Here is a 14,201-nt window from a genome sequence, read left to right as displayed (position 1 = left end):
GTAGAGGAGCAAAGGGAAACCGCTGGGAGCCCCCATTTGTTTGTATGGAGATGAAGTGCCCCATTTGCCCGCTTGCCCACGGAGCAAGAAGTATCCTCCCCAGCCTAGGAGTGTTCTGTCCCTTTGGTGGTGGTTACAAGAGGTGAATCCAAATCAAAAGCGGAAAGGATTTTTAATGGCCAGGACTCTGCTGGCTGTTTTGGCGAGACCTGGGACCTCCTGCTCCCGTGGTACATGGGGTGGAGCCTGAGACCAGATCCAGTGGCACCGGGATCCTTCAGGGCCAGGTGTCTCCACTACTGCAGCCCTAGCCTTTGCCTTTCTTGCTTCTGAAAGTGGGAAAACTGCTTCTCCAGGACCCTGAGGCAGGCAGGAGTCGCACCTAGCTCGACTGAGCCAGGCCTTGAATTCTAAGCCCTAATGCTTCCTTTGTAAATCTTGCTCAGAAGGTTCAGCTGCTGTCTTCGTCCAGCCTGCAAACCTCCGAAGTTTGTGACTGAGGGCGGAGAAGGCATTGAGAAGTGGACAAAAGGGATGAGCCCCCCCTTTCCTGAGTGGAATTTTAGTGCTAAATCGCTTCCTGGGAGTTCCCGCTGTGGCACAGTGGGTTAAGAAGTCAGCGTTACTGTGGCTCAGATTCGATCCCTGGCCCAGGACCTTCCATATGCCGCGAGTGCGGCCAAAAGGAAAACAACCATCATCTTGCTGATTTCTGGGCTCAGTGGACCCTCCCTATTCTAACACCCTCCTGACTCCCTCTTTGCTCACAGACCAGACCATCTGCATCTGCCCAGCGGAAAAGGAGACCTCTCACATCTCTTCCGGGGGGCGCTTGCCTGTTTTCCCCCCCCCTGTTTGGGTCTTAGATCCGTGCCTGGAAGATAAAGGGGAGGGGTTTGAGTCACAGCCTTCATCTCAAACCCATCCCCTCTGAATACTAGGATGGTAGTGGCATTGTCCCCAAGCCCCACTCTGTTTTGGCTCCAAGGCTCTTCTTCCAGATGGGAGGCTGCTGTTACTGGTGAAGATAGGCATCCAGCCAGAGTTGCCCGGACTCCTTCAGTGAGCTGTGGGGGCAAGGTGGGAGCAGGTGGTGAGGGAGGCAGGGCAGAGTGGAGCCCCAAAACCAAGCCAGCCCCCAGACGTGTAGCAGCAAGGCTCTTCCGGGGCGTGGAGGCCGTTCTCCACGGTGGAAGCCCCATCCACTTGAGCACTTGCCTCCCTTCACTGCTGAGAAAGAGCCTGGGCTGTGGCACCAAGAGCAAAGGCCTGAACTGGCCAAAGACCAGTAGCGCGCCCTGCCTCTGCCTGGGTGACCTCCGTCCCAGACGACCCAGGGGAAACCTTCCTGTTGCTCCCACCCCACCTCCCTGTCCCCTTCCCAGGCTCAGATACTCACTGGACAATGTCGGCGAAGGCCGAGAGCAGGGGCTTGGACTGGTACTCTATACCATGCTTGGCACACAGGGACTGCACCAGGGGAGCCACTTTGTGGTAATTGTGTCGAGGCATCCTGGGGAAAAGACTGCAGGGGGACCAGGGGGCAGTCAGTGGCTCCAGCTTCTCTGCCTGCCCCCCCCCCTCCTGTGTGGACCCTCCCCAGGTCCCTGCCTCCCGGGTCTCCCTACTCACTGGTGCTCAATCTGGAAGTTGAGGTGGCCACTGAACCAATCATTGAAGGCCGACTTGTGGACGTTGCACGTTGCCCGGACCTGGAGGAAAAGGTCAGGGGGAGCATGGCTCTGGGTACCGGATGGACGGCCAGGCCAGCCCTCTCCAGGCAAAGCTGGCCTGTCTCTGGTGCCTCCCTTCTCCACATGGTGCCAGGAGAGAAGCTTCACGCTAATGAGGCAAGATTTAGGACCTTCTGTTGTTACTGGTGCCTGCCCCTTTTATTCGTTGTGTTATGGCCAGGCCTTCCAAGTGACTCCCTCACCTGCATGGAGAACCAGTCCACGTTCCGGTCGTGGTCAATGTGCATGGGGATGTGGTTCATCTGTGTCACCCACACGAACCAGTTGCTTTCTAGGAACCTGGTGAATATGGCACCCGGACAAAATCAGTGCAAGCAGAGCCCTGCGTTCTTACTCACCCCCCCTCAGATAACTGCTCCAGCCCGGCCACCTTCCCAAGCTGATGCCAGGAGCGCCTCCCGCTCGCTGCAGCCCAGCCCCAGCCCCAGCCCCAGCCCCAGCCGAAACTGGTCGCTCCCCAACCTCTGCTGCTCTGCGCCGGTCCCTGCTCCCCCATCAGATCCTACCTGACCAGGAAGAGGAGGCCCAGGGAGCCCTTCAGCCCCAACAGTGGCACATAAGTGAGGAAGATGCGCACATAGAAGGACGTCATCCAGGCCAAGTCCTGCGGTGACAGGCAGAGAACTGAGATGGCACAAAGTGCCTCTCCTCTCACGGCACCCGTTTCTTTGTGTGGAGCAGCCATGCCCTCCACCCCTCTTGCACCCCTCCCCCCAGCCCTCCTTGCCTGTTTCCTTCGCAGGCCAGGTCTCTCTGCCTCCAGTTCCTCCCAGCCCATCTCCATCCAGCATCCTGTCCCCATGCTGCTAAATGACTCTGTCCCTGCCAGTGCCCTGATCAAACTGCCAATCGGTTTTCTGCATCACACCTTCCCGACCCCCGAGGCCTCCACCACACGTCCAGTGGCCAAATTCACCCCTTAATCCCCCGCTTCTCTGCTGAGAGTTCATCCCCACTCCCCCACCTCTGCCTGTCCTCCAAGGCCAGCTGGAAGTGACTTTACAAAGTCTTTTCTGATGCCTCCCATCCAGCCAAAAGCAGTCAGGCCCCTTCTGGAATCCCTTCTGCCTGCACCTGTTCTCTAGTGTGAACCACAGCCTGCCTCATCAGAAGTTCCCTGAGAGCAGGTGCCATCCCGTTCATCTTCTCCATCCCCTGCCTGGCACCTGGCTTTATCCCCGCCACTGTAACCTCAGGAGGTACTCGCTGAATGAATCAGGGTGCCAGGTGACAGGTTGCCCACTGAGCCCTAATCATCCCACCTAAAGTACATGGGGTTTGGGGGCCATGGATACTTACCACCCACTTCTTCCTCTTGATAACAAAATAGAAAATATACCACTGGAAGTAGGCAGGCAGCAAGGCTGGGGGCCCAACTGGGGAGGAAACGGAGACAGGGGAGGAGGTGTGAGCAGCATGAGGGTCACTGAAGGGCCAGCTGGTGCTGGATAGATGGCCTCCAGCACAAGGCTGCCCTTTGGCCCCCTCCTGCTGCCCTTCCAGCTGCCTTGGCACACCTCAGACCACTGGAACCAAGTGGCACTGGAGACAGGCATGAATGCAAGCCCGAAGAAAGCAAAATCTCCCGGGAGGCTGAAGGAGGAACGTGGCATCCTTCTCCAGGGGGAGGGGACAGCAGGGGAAACAAGCTCCATGCGTGGAACCTGCTGTGCTCCCAGAGCTGCCCTGTCTGCAGCCTAGCCCCTGCCAGGGGCCCCCCTCCTGGCTCTCTGCCTGTTCTTGAGGTTGTCTGCCCTGTGTTTCAGCGGCTTCGCCTGCGGGTGAAGGGACAGGAACAGGAAAGTGTCTGTGTGGAGCAGGGGGAACCCTGCTGATCGATCCTTCAGGGGCTGAAAGCTCACTTCCCTCGATGAGGGGTGGAGCTTATGCACCTGACCTGAAGCAGCCCAAAGGCAGGAGTTCACTGTGGCAAAGGGAGGAGGAGCCTCTCTTAGAATCAGGAGTTGGAGTGGCTCCCGCCTGCGTGCGGCCCGCTTTTTTTCCCCCCGCATCCCTTCCCTGCAGGGCCGATGTTACCTCTAAGGCCCTGCACTACAGCGCCCACCCACGCTGCTTCTACCTTGTGTGCCAAGGATTCTAACCCCCCCTTCTTCCCATCATTTCTGTTCTGCCCTTCAGTCCCCTCCCCCTTTCTCCAGTAGGGATGGTTGGTAATAGGCAGTTAAGATAAATTCCTTTGAACTAAAATGGGATCAACGGAATCATTCCCTCCTTTCCCTTAAAATTTTGAATTTAAATAAAACGAAAAAATGAAAATTTAACAGTTTCCGTTGTGGCTTAGCAGGTTACGAACCCAACTAGTACCCACAAGGACGCAGGTTCGATCCCTGCCCTTGCTCAGTGGGTTAAGGATCTGGCGTTGCCGTGAGCTGTGGTGTAGGTTGAAGACACAGCTTGGATCCCGAGTTGCTATGGCTCTGGTGTAGGCCTGGCAGCTGTAGCTCCGATTGGACCCCTAGCCTGGGAACCTCCATGTGCCTCGGGTGTGGCCCTAGAAAAGACCCAAAAAAATAAAGTAAAAATTAAGAAAAAAATTGAACTTTTAAAGGAGTTTTAAAGAATTTAGGCATTGTGGAGACTTTTAAAGCTGGGAATATACAGACTTCTTCAGAAGGAGCTTAGGACAACCACAGAAATGTTTTCTCCTCTTCAGTTCCTTTTGGGTCCCGTCCGCCCACAGCTAGTCTACCTTTGTCCCCCTGGGGACTGGACCGTGTCCTACTGGGTCACTTTGGCCCTGGTCTCTGTTTGAGAGGTTTAAAGTGAGGTTTCAGGCTTAATCTGGATGGTCCCCCACCGCTCGGCTCCTTTGAGGAAGACAGGGTGGGGCTAGAGGACCCGGTTTGCCCCCAGCACAAGTGACCCAACGTTAGCCTAATAACGCTTGCCTTTGCCCCTCGGGAAGGAAGACTGCCCCCTGGTTCCAGACGCAGTCTTCACTTGGAACCCCAGAACCCCTGGAGGGCCATGACCTCCTCACATCCCTTCAGCAGCCCCTGCGGAGGCAGCCCCCAGCGTGGGAGGAGGACACTCACTCAAGAAGAAGTATTTGTGCTGGTGGTTGTATGGCATGTACTTTTTCTTCTGTTTCCCAAGCTGTGAAGCAAAGCAAGTTCAGGTCAGCGCGCACAGGCCAGTCACCCTCTCCCCTCCCCTGTGACCCTGGCTCTTCTCTGCCCGGGAGCGGAGGCCTGCTGCAGGGGCTGGCAGCTTGTTGGCACTATCAGCGGGCCCAGCCTGCCCTCCAGCCCCTGGGACACGAAGCTGGGGCTGCAATGAGCCCAGTGCGGCGCCACACCGTGGATGCTGCTCGGCGGCCTGCACCTGCACGGAGCATGCGCACCACAGAGCCTGCAGAGACTCCCGCATCCGTCCGGAGACACCCCTGCCAGCCTTCCAGGTCCCTCCCCCTCCCCTCCTTTTTTCTCCACCTGGTACTTTTTTTGACATCAAGGGCTCCGTGGACACCCATTTTTGCCCCTATACAGGCCAGCATCCTCTCTACATCCGGCCCTGATTTGTCTAGAAAAATCCTTCAGTCTCTTCAGACTTCCACATGAACTTTATAAAATCCCTTGAAAGCCAAGTTTGGCAAACATTTGTGGAAAGAATACCAAGAACAACTTGGCAACCTGAAGGTTCTGGCAAGGTTTTTCCCCCATGGGTGGTGGTGATTTTGCAAACCTCCCTGCTGTAGAGACCAGATGGGGCTGCCAGGCCAGCCGGTCAGCCTGGGGCTGCCAGCGTGTGTGCATGGAAATGTGACAGCAAAGCTCTATGCCCTTGTCTGATGGCTCCTGCTGCTGCTCACGCTCCTGTCAGTTCTGGTGGCCAGATGACTTCGGCACAGGAGGAACTCTACCCCAGGGCAGAATGCCAACTCATTCTTTCATGATTCTTCCCACTGTCTTGACAGGTCACTTACTGAGACCTTATCCCGGGCAAGGCACTTCTGCTACATGAAGCAGTCTTTCTATGTTAATTGATTCATTCAACAAGTATTTACTGAGCCTCTGCCATGTGCCGGGCACTGCACACACGGGTATGAGAACACAGAGGAGAATAACCCCAAATGCCCCACCCAACCCCCACCCCGTGGAGTTTATAATCTGAGGAGAGGAAGCTGGTGATAAATTTGTAGAGCTCAAGGTAAGCACAGATTACAAGCAGGAAAACATGACAAAGTGAAGGAAAATATGCCCGTTTCGGCTGGGCAGTCAGATACAGCCGCCCTGAGACCTGAGGAGCCAGCAATGACACTTAAAGCAGAGGGAACACCAGTCTGGGATGTTCGAGGGACAGGAAGAAGGCCAGTGCAGCTGGGAATATAAGCAACAGAGGAGAGTGGTTGATAAGGCCAGAAAGCTAGGGGATGGCTGAATCATGTAGGGCCTTAGAAAGCCCTCAGAAGGCTCAGTAGGAGTGCCTGGATTTTATTCCAATGGTGATGGGAGGCCCTGAACACCTTCCACAGGTGTGTGATTATCTGCTTGGCGCTTTAAAGAGTCACTCTGGGAGTTCCCGCCGTGGCTCGGTGGTAACAAACTCCACTAGAATCCATGAGGATGCGGGTTTGATCCCTGGCCTCGCTCAGTGGTTAGGGACCCGGTGTTGCCATGAGCTGTGCTGTAGGAAGGCCCAGGAGATGAAGCTGACGAATGGTGAACTGGATGTGCTTTGGAGGCAGTAAGGCTTGTGATGAACCAGAGGTTTCGGTGAATTTGTCCCATCCCCAGCAGCATTACCTGAGAGGAGGAAGCTGGAGGAGCAGCACCTGTCTTGTCTGGTGGGGTGGGTGGGCAGAACTCTGGCCTCCTTATTTGGGGGCGGTTAGGGAAGGGAGCCCTTCCACTGGCTGCCTCCTTGAATGACAATCAGATGCCAACTCTCAGAGGCCAGAAAAGTTGTACTTAGGGTGAGGCGTCCCCCACACTTCCTTGTTCTCCTGGAGAGCAGGAGGCACTGAGGTGGATCGGCCCAGAGACTGATGTTCCATCAAATTGGACCCAGTGAGACTGAACTGAAACTGAAGCGTCAAGCAGCCTGTAGCCCATGCATTTACTAACAGCCTATCCTCAGCCTCATAACTAGGCCCCCCCCAAAGAAGTTATTTTGGTCCCAGATCATTCTCTATTTTTAGTGTCAGCAGATAGGAGTTTCCTAAAAACCCTAGTACCAAGAAGCAACAGAGGCTTCTTTGAGACAGTGGTGTGAGAAGGTTCTCTTCCACCTAAGATACCCATCTTTTTTTTTTTTTTTGTCTTTTGTCTTTTTTTGTTGTTGTTGTTGCTATTTCTTGGGCCGCTCCTGCGGCATATGGAGGTTCCCAGGCTAGGGGTTGAATCGGAGCTGTAGCCACTGGCCTACTCCAGAGACACAGCAACACAGGATCCGAGCCACGTCTGCAACCTACACCACAGCTCACGGCAACGCCGGATCACTGAGCAAGGGCAGGGACCGAACCCGCAACCTCATGGTTCTTAGTTGGATTCGTTAACCACTGTGCCACGACGGGAACTCCCATCTTTTTTTTTTTTTAATCCTCTATACTGACAACAGAAGCGCTACCAAGAGCCTCATGCTCTGCTTGATAAAAAACCCACACTGCCCTCTAAGGAGCCACCTCTAATGGGGAGGCCAGGGCTGGCTCATCATTTGCGGTGTTGGGCATGTAGCAAAACCCACAGAAGTCCCTTTTTAGGAAGTGGGAAAATGAGGACCTTGAGCCTCCAGGTAGGGGCTCCCGGTGCTCGGACAGTCAGCGCTGCCAGAGCCTTCCACAGGGTTCTCAGGTCAGAGGAGAGGAGAGCTGGGCTCTCTCGAACTCATGACTGGAACCGAAATATATTTAACGACAGTTTAATTCCTGGCATGCTGAAATGTCATCACGTGTCAAAGTTGGAGAAGGGACCTGGCAGAACTCTGACTACAGCCCAGAGCCTTGGGACAAGGGGTTTTAAGTTAACTTTTCAGACTTCCACTGGCCATTCACACCCTTCTGTTGCCTTATGCTCACTAAAGTCTCGCAGATCTCCACCCACCTCCAGGCATTCATCTTTTAGCAGCTGCAATTATTTTATATATATATATATAATTATTATTTTGATATATAACAATTATTATTTATGTATATAATTATTATATATGAATATTTATTATTTATATATAATTATTTTATATATACAATTTATATATATAGTAATAATTATTACATATATATATAATTATTATTATTATTTTTGCTTTTTAGGGCCATACCTGCAGCCTTTGGAAGTTCTTGGACTAGGGGTTGAAATGGAGCTACAGCTGCCAGCCTACGCCACAACCACCACAACACCAGATCCGAGCTGCTGAGCAAGGCCAGGGATTGAACCCGCATCCTCATGGATACCAGTCAGGTTCATAACCCGCTGAGCCACAGTGGGAACTCTTTAGCAGCTGCATTATAATTGCTCACAGCCTCAGATAACAAACCCAATGCTGACCACCCTGGATCAGGGTGTGGGGGTGTGGGGGTGGGAAGAATTACTCAGGGAATCTTCTAGGCAATGGGCAGCAGAGGAGAGTGAGCCAGTTTAGGTGTTGGGAGGGGAAGACTGTGACACAGTCGGATGCCAGTGTAAGAGGAAGAAGGTGTACCAAGGGCAGGGGGCTGACTTTTTAAAAAGCACCTGCAAGGAGGGCTGTTCCTCGCCTTCAAGGCTAAGCAGGCTCAGCACAGCAGTCTGGTCATTCTCTGGATCCTCAGCAGCATGTTGTACTTTTCTGCAGTAGCTAATTGCTGACCTGAACTCGCTAGGAAGGACAAGTGACTGTCCTGGGAAACCTCGTTCACTGCCTGTGGCCTCCCATGACTTCCACACGGCCAGCCAGCCCGGCCCCCCTAGACGTGTGCAGGGATCACACCCGAGGCCACCCTCCTGATCCAGCAGGGAGGCTGCATCCAAGTTCAGACAGACGTCCCCACCCTCCAGGCAGCTGCTCTTTGAGGGTGCTCAGACCTGCCCCTGGTGTCCACAGCTCAGGATCACCGGGCCTCTGTGTTCCAGTAAGAAGGGTACCACACCAAGGAATAGGAAGCCTGGCTAAGGGGACCTCACAAAGACCTGCCTGATACCTTCACCGATCCCCTGCTCACCTCCACAGAGAGGATCTTCCCCAAGGCAAAGAAGAAGGGGTGCATGCTGATGTCTGGGTCTTTGCAGAAGCAGTTGGGCTTGGCATGGTGCTGGAAGTGCAGGTGGTTCCACCAACTGGCAGGGGCCCCCTACAGAAAATCGGGGTGTGAGTGTGGAAGCCCTTTGACCCCTTCCCCGAGGCAGCCCGTCAACTGGAGTTTCCGAGAGCCCCTCCCTGTCCCACTGACCTTCAGGTGGCCAATCACAAAATGATGTACCAGGTGGTTCCACGTAGAGGTGCTGAAGACGGACAGGTGTCCCAAGTCATGCTGCAGCCAGCCAGCCTGGGCCTGGGCGACAAAGGTGAGTGTTGAGAGAGGCCCACCAGCCCAGCATCCCTCTCACTGAACACAGGCACTCAGCCTCCCCGTCTTCCTTCATCCGCCTAGGCCTGTGCACATCAGGAAAGGAGTCAGGAGGCCTCGGTCCCGACCCTGGCTCTGCCACCAACTCCCTGGAGAGCTGAGGTGGATCGCTGTCCTTGCCTGCTCTTCAGTGTCCCCAACTCTGGAGTTCTGTGACTTCCACTGGACTGAACATCCAGACTACTGAACGGGACAGCGCATGACCAACTCAGGAAAGAAGGCTTAGTAAATGAGTTCTGGCAGCCAAGTATTACACTCCAGTGTTGCACTGGGGAGGAAGCTCTTGTGCTTTGCCGAGAAGCCAGGATCTTGGCTCTCGGCACACCTGCACTGTGGCAGAATCTGAACATGAAGTTTCCGAGAAGAAATTCCACAGGAAGAAGGGGACCCTGGGAGGAGGGGCTGGAGAGGCAGTGAGAGAAATGAAGGTATACATGTGGTGATGAGCAGAGAAAAGCCACAGGCAGGGAGTTCCCTGGTGGCTCATCTGGTGTCACTGCTGTGGCTTGGGCTACTGCTGTGGTGAAGGTTGGATCCCTGGCCCTGGAACTTCTGTATGCTGCAGGTGCGGCCAAAAAAATTAAAAAGCCACAGACATATGTTCTCTTTCTGCACCAAAGCTCCTGTGTTGTCCTCAGCTCTGCCCTGCTCAGAGGGCTTCTTGGCCTCCTGAGGGATACAAAGAACTGTCTTCCACGGATGCTGAGCCCAGTGGTGCTCTCGATAAGCCCAGGGCTCTCACCTGAACTGTGCTGAGCAGCACCGCACAGAGGACGAAGGGCACGAAGGACGTCCCGAAGAGCCAAAGAACGAGCCAGGCAGTGACGTCCAGCAGCAGGATGTGCAGCAGGTGCATTAAGAAGAAGACATGGTTGGGCTTCATGAGCCCCATCTGCTCCACCGTGGCCTGAAGCTCCCGGAACTCATCAGTCAGCTCTTTCTGTAGAAGGGCGGAGAGGGCGAGGGTGTTATCTGCCCCAGATGTAACTCAACACAGCTGGAAACAAGGACCCTCTTAAGCTCAAGGACCTCCCACCAAGGAGCTGAGAAAAGTCCAGAGTCCTAGGTAAAGACACAGCAAGGGTGAGGAAGGATGATGGGAGGAGATGCTGTGGGATCAAGTCTAAGGGCATGTGGTTTTTGGAGTCAAACAGAATTCATTCCTTCAAGACCCTGCTCTGCTGCTTACTAAAGGGGGATTCCTCGGCCATGTTGCTTAACCTCTCGGAGCCTCAGATTTCTTGTCTGTAAATGTGTGAGTATTATATTACGCTTGGCACCGAGTTAAGTGCTCAATAGATAGATAGATAGGTTTCCTATTGAGGATGGCAATGGTAGTGGTGGAGGCCTTGTGAGAACCCCGGCTTCGAAAGCCCTTCAGCCCAGTGACTATGCAGAAGCAGGGCTCTCAAGACTCCCAAGAACTACTAATTAGTTGCCTGTTAACATATCTAGGCCTTCCTTCTACCCTCTGCCCCTCAGCAACCACAGGGTCTCCAAACAGCAAAACAGGGACTCACATTCTTAGTCGGTTCAAAGCTGGGCTGCTCCGGAGACAGTTCTCCAATCAGGAGAGAGCTCATATACTTCCTCACAAGGCCCTGGTTCATGTGGAACGCCACAAAGGGATCCTGCAAGGATGGGGAGAAGGCAGAACAGTGAGACAGTCCGCCCCTGCCCCCCCTGCCTCCGACTTGCTGAGCGCTCACACCCAAAGCCGTCCTCCTGATCCAGCAGGGACGCTGTACCCTAGTTCAAAAAGACACCACCCTCCCTCCCGGCAGCTGCCCTTTGAGGGTATTCAGACCCGCCCCTGCTGTCCACAGCTTAGGATCACCCAGCATCTGTGTTCTCGTAAGAAGGGTACCCCACCAAGGCATAGGAAGCACGGCTAGGGGGACCACACAAAGACCTGCCTGAGTTGGTCTTTCCTCTGGATGTCTCATAAAGTGTGATGAAGGCGACTCCCTGTGTCAAACTGCGTTGCTCCCCCTTCCTTCTGCGCTGCTTCCGGTGGGGCTCCATTTTTCCCCTCCCACTCTGAACACCCGCCTGCCCCAGGGTGCTAATTTTGGTTACGCAAGAAGGGGGTCCTCAAAGACTAAAGAAATTGACATCCTCAAAGTCGGACAGCCTCAGGCCCTGAAGGGGAAGCCAGCAGCGAGGAGGGAGCTAGGGCGGAGCCGGCGGCCAGTGGCACCACACATCCGGACCAATCGCGGTCCCGCCACGGCCGGCCCCGGCCCCAAATCACACTGCAGGAAGCCCCGGCGTTGGCTCTATCTACGCATGCGCTAGTCCACACCTTCACCGCTGCCTGCATTCCCCAGGGGTCACTAGGGAGACAAGCACAAGCTCCCGCCTGCTGCGTCGGAAGGAGGGGCGGGCCCTCACCCGGTTAGGCTCCACCGCGACCTAACGGGAGCCTTAGCGGCCCGAGGCGCGCTCCAGGATGGCAGTGCGAAAGCTGGGGACAGTGTAAGGGGTCACGCCGCTAGGCAAAGGATGGGAAGAAGGATATCGGGAGAGGGGTCTCAGTGAAGCGAACGCTCCAACCTTTGGGTCCCAAGTTCTCCAACCCAGAAGGGAGATGCTAGGTGCTTTAGTTCTGAGAACAGGTTGTCTAGAGAGGGAAGTAGAATGCCGCCTGGGGTGTGCGCTGGCCCAGTGAGGCAGGATGCGGACCCCGCACTGAGCCTTCGGCCCAGGAATGCATACAGCTGTCCGCTGCCACGAATAGCTGGACACCCTGGTGGCCTGAAACTGAGTGACCTCCCCACAGAATTCCAGGACCAATCCGGGGTTCCTCGCTCAAGTGTACACTAATGCAGGCCCCCATTTTCAGCCCGCTGCTCTCATTCCTTCCTCTGCGCGAGCAGGCACTAGCCCTCTCCGGCCAGTGGCCCCCTCCCCACCCACCCTCTCGTCTTCACCCAGTGGAGGGGTTCCCAAAGCAGTGGGTGCCAGGTGGCTTCCCATCTCAGCTGTGTCTCTCAGAGCGGTTCCCTCGTTCTTTGTCCTGCTCGCTAGTGTTGTCGGGCACACTCGTTCCAGACGCGGCTGCGGCCCCCTCCCAGCCACCAAGCCAGGTCAGGAATCCCTCTCTTCAGAGTTCCCATCCTGGCTCAGCGGAAACGAATCTGGCATCCATGAGGACGCAGGTTCGATCCCTGCCTGGCCTTGCTCAGTGGGTTAAGGATCCAGCGTTGCCCTGAGCTGTGGTGTAGGTCACAGACGGCTAGGATCTGGCGTTGCTATGGCCAGCGGCTACAGCTCCGATTCGACCCCTAGCCTGAGAACCTCCATCTGCTACCAGTGCGGCCTTAAAAAGACTTAAAAAAAAAAAAAAAAAAAGGAATCCCTCCCTTTGCCGTTGATCCCTCCTCCTTCGGTCTCGGCGGTACAGGAGGCCCCGGGGTCCCGCCTCCCCCCCCAACCCCACCCCAGCCCCGGTTCGGGGCCTGCCCACGCCTCAAAACCGCAGACTCGGGGCCGCATAGTGAGCGTACCGACCCGAGGCTCAGCCCTTTGTTTGGTATGCACGTTGCCGGCCTCCATTCCCACTCCCCAGACTCCAGACTCCACTTTTCGCAGGCTCACTCCTGCCCTTGCATCCCATGCCCGCAGCACACCCCATCAATTAGCAACAGGTACGCTCCAGCGCCTCCCGGCTTGTTCTGGAATTAGTGAGTGTTCGGCCTTGACTGCCAAACTTCTTGTCTCGCGCACCGAGTGTCCGGCCCCGGACCCTGCCTCCTCCCATGCCCAGGTCTGGCAGCGCTCACCGTAGCATCCTGCCCCGCGTAGTGGCTGATAACCCGGGAGCCCCCGGGGTGCCGGCGGGTGAACTTGGTGACGTTGTACACCTTCCGGTCAATCACGAGCCACTGTTCTTTGCCTCTTCCCGAGCGCTGCGCCACCTCCTCCCAGGTGAAGAAGCGCGGGGTCGGCCCCTGGACCGGGTTCTCAGGGGCCATTGGGGCCAGGAGATGCCGCGCGCCAGCCGGGCTGGGGCGGTCAGGAGCGCGCACGGGACACGCGGGGCAGCGCGCGCCGGCCTCGCGTGCTCGGGGAGCCGGTCCGCTGGCGCGCACCCTGAGCCCGCGGTCCGCGCGCCGGCTTTTCAGCAACCAAGGCGGTGGGAGCTGAGCCCCGCTGCGCGCGTTCCTATTGGTCCAGCCGCGTGGCGCGGGGAGCGAGTCCCCGCCCTCCGCCTACCCCGCTCCGGCGGCCGCTGCCGGAGGGTCGGGTTAGGCTGGCGTTGAACGGGGACGCGCGCCACCTCGCGGGCCCGCAGCCGGGGGCGCCGAGGGATCCTGTTTCCCGACTTGGCGACTTTTGCTCCCAGGGGGCGTCGCGGGCGGAATAACGGTTCCTGTGGAGGCTCTTGGGAGCGGGCCAGGCTCGGAGGTTGGGGTGGGGGGGAGGCGGCACCCAGTGCGGGGGCGCCCTGGGCTTCCAGGGTAGGCGTGGGCTCCGCCTGCGGCGAGGGGCAGAGGCCGAGCTGAGTGGGTGGGCGCAGAGCCCGCCTGGAGGCCAGGGAAGCCTGCCAGCCTCGCGAGGTTCGAAGTTGGAGGCTTCAGTGACGGCGTGGTGGACAGGAGGCTGTCCCACGGGCTTGGTCTTTGGGCTGGGGGTGTCCCCGCCAGTCTCCAGACGCCCACCCGCCTGAGAGCCACCTGATGAACTCCCGCCTCCTCGCCATGCCGCTCTACCAATTGTGCGGCTGGAATTAGCAGTCTGAGAACCCTTGGCAGTTATCTTGTAAAGCAGAATTATGGTTTATTGGGGGTGGGGCGGGGGTGGTTAATGCTTTACTTTGCTCAATGTAACATTTAAAATGCCCCGCAATTTTCCTATTTGCCTTTTATTGCTTGTTGGTG

At 56.3% G+C, this 14,201-nt stretch overlaps 1 protein-coding gene across 2 annotated transcripts; it reads right to left on the bottom strand.

Annotated features, from left to right (window-relative positions):
- Window positions 1–153: 153 nt before the first annotated feature.
- Window positions 154–13,406, bottom strand: FADS1 (fatty acid desaturase 1). 2 transcript variants are annotated; one of them, XM_047775553.1, is made up of 12 exons: window positions 13,104–13,406; window positions 10,839–10,949; window positions 10,061–10,258; window positions 9,142–9,243; window positions 8,914–9,042; window positions 4,811–4,871; window positions 3,054–3,130; window positions 2,261–2,358; window positions 1,937–2,033; window positions 1,633–1,712; window positions 1,400–1,525; window positions 154–1,067 (listed from the first exon to the last, which is right to left on the bottom strand). In XM_047775553.1, the coding sequence occupies exons 1-12, from the start codon at window positions 13,293–13,295 to the stop codon at window positions 1,016–1,018; spliced, it is 1,323 nt and encodes a 440-aa protein (XP_047631509.1). In that variant the 5' UTR covers window positions 13,296–13,406; the 3' UTR covers window positions 154–1,015. The 2 variants fall into 2 exon arrangements, with proteins under 2 accessions (XP_047631509.1, XP_047631508.1); XM_047775552.1 differs by lacking the exon at window positions 13,104–13,406 and adding an exon at window positions 11,235–11,547.
- Window positions 13,407–14,201: the final 795 nt, after the last annotated feature.

Source organism: Phacochoerus africanus, chromosome 4, assembly GCF_016906955.1.
Source record: "Phacochoerus africanus isolate WHEZ1 chromosome 4, ROS_Pafr_v1, whole genome shotgun sequence".
Lineage (NCBI taxonomy): Eukaryota > Metazoa > Chordata > Mammalia > Artiodactyla > Suidae > Phacochoerus > Phacochoerus africanus.
Note: the sequence above shows the minus strand (reverse complement) of the source record. Positions and strands in the feature narration are given on the sequence as shown.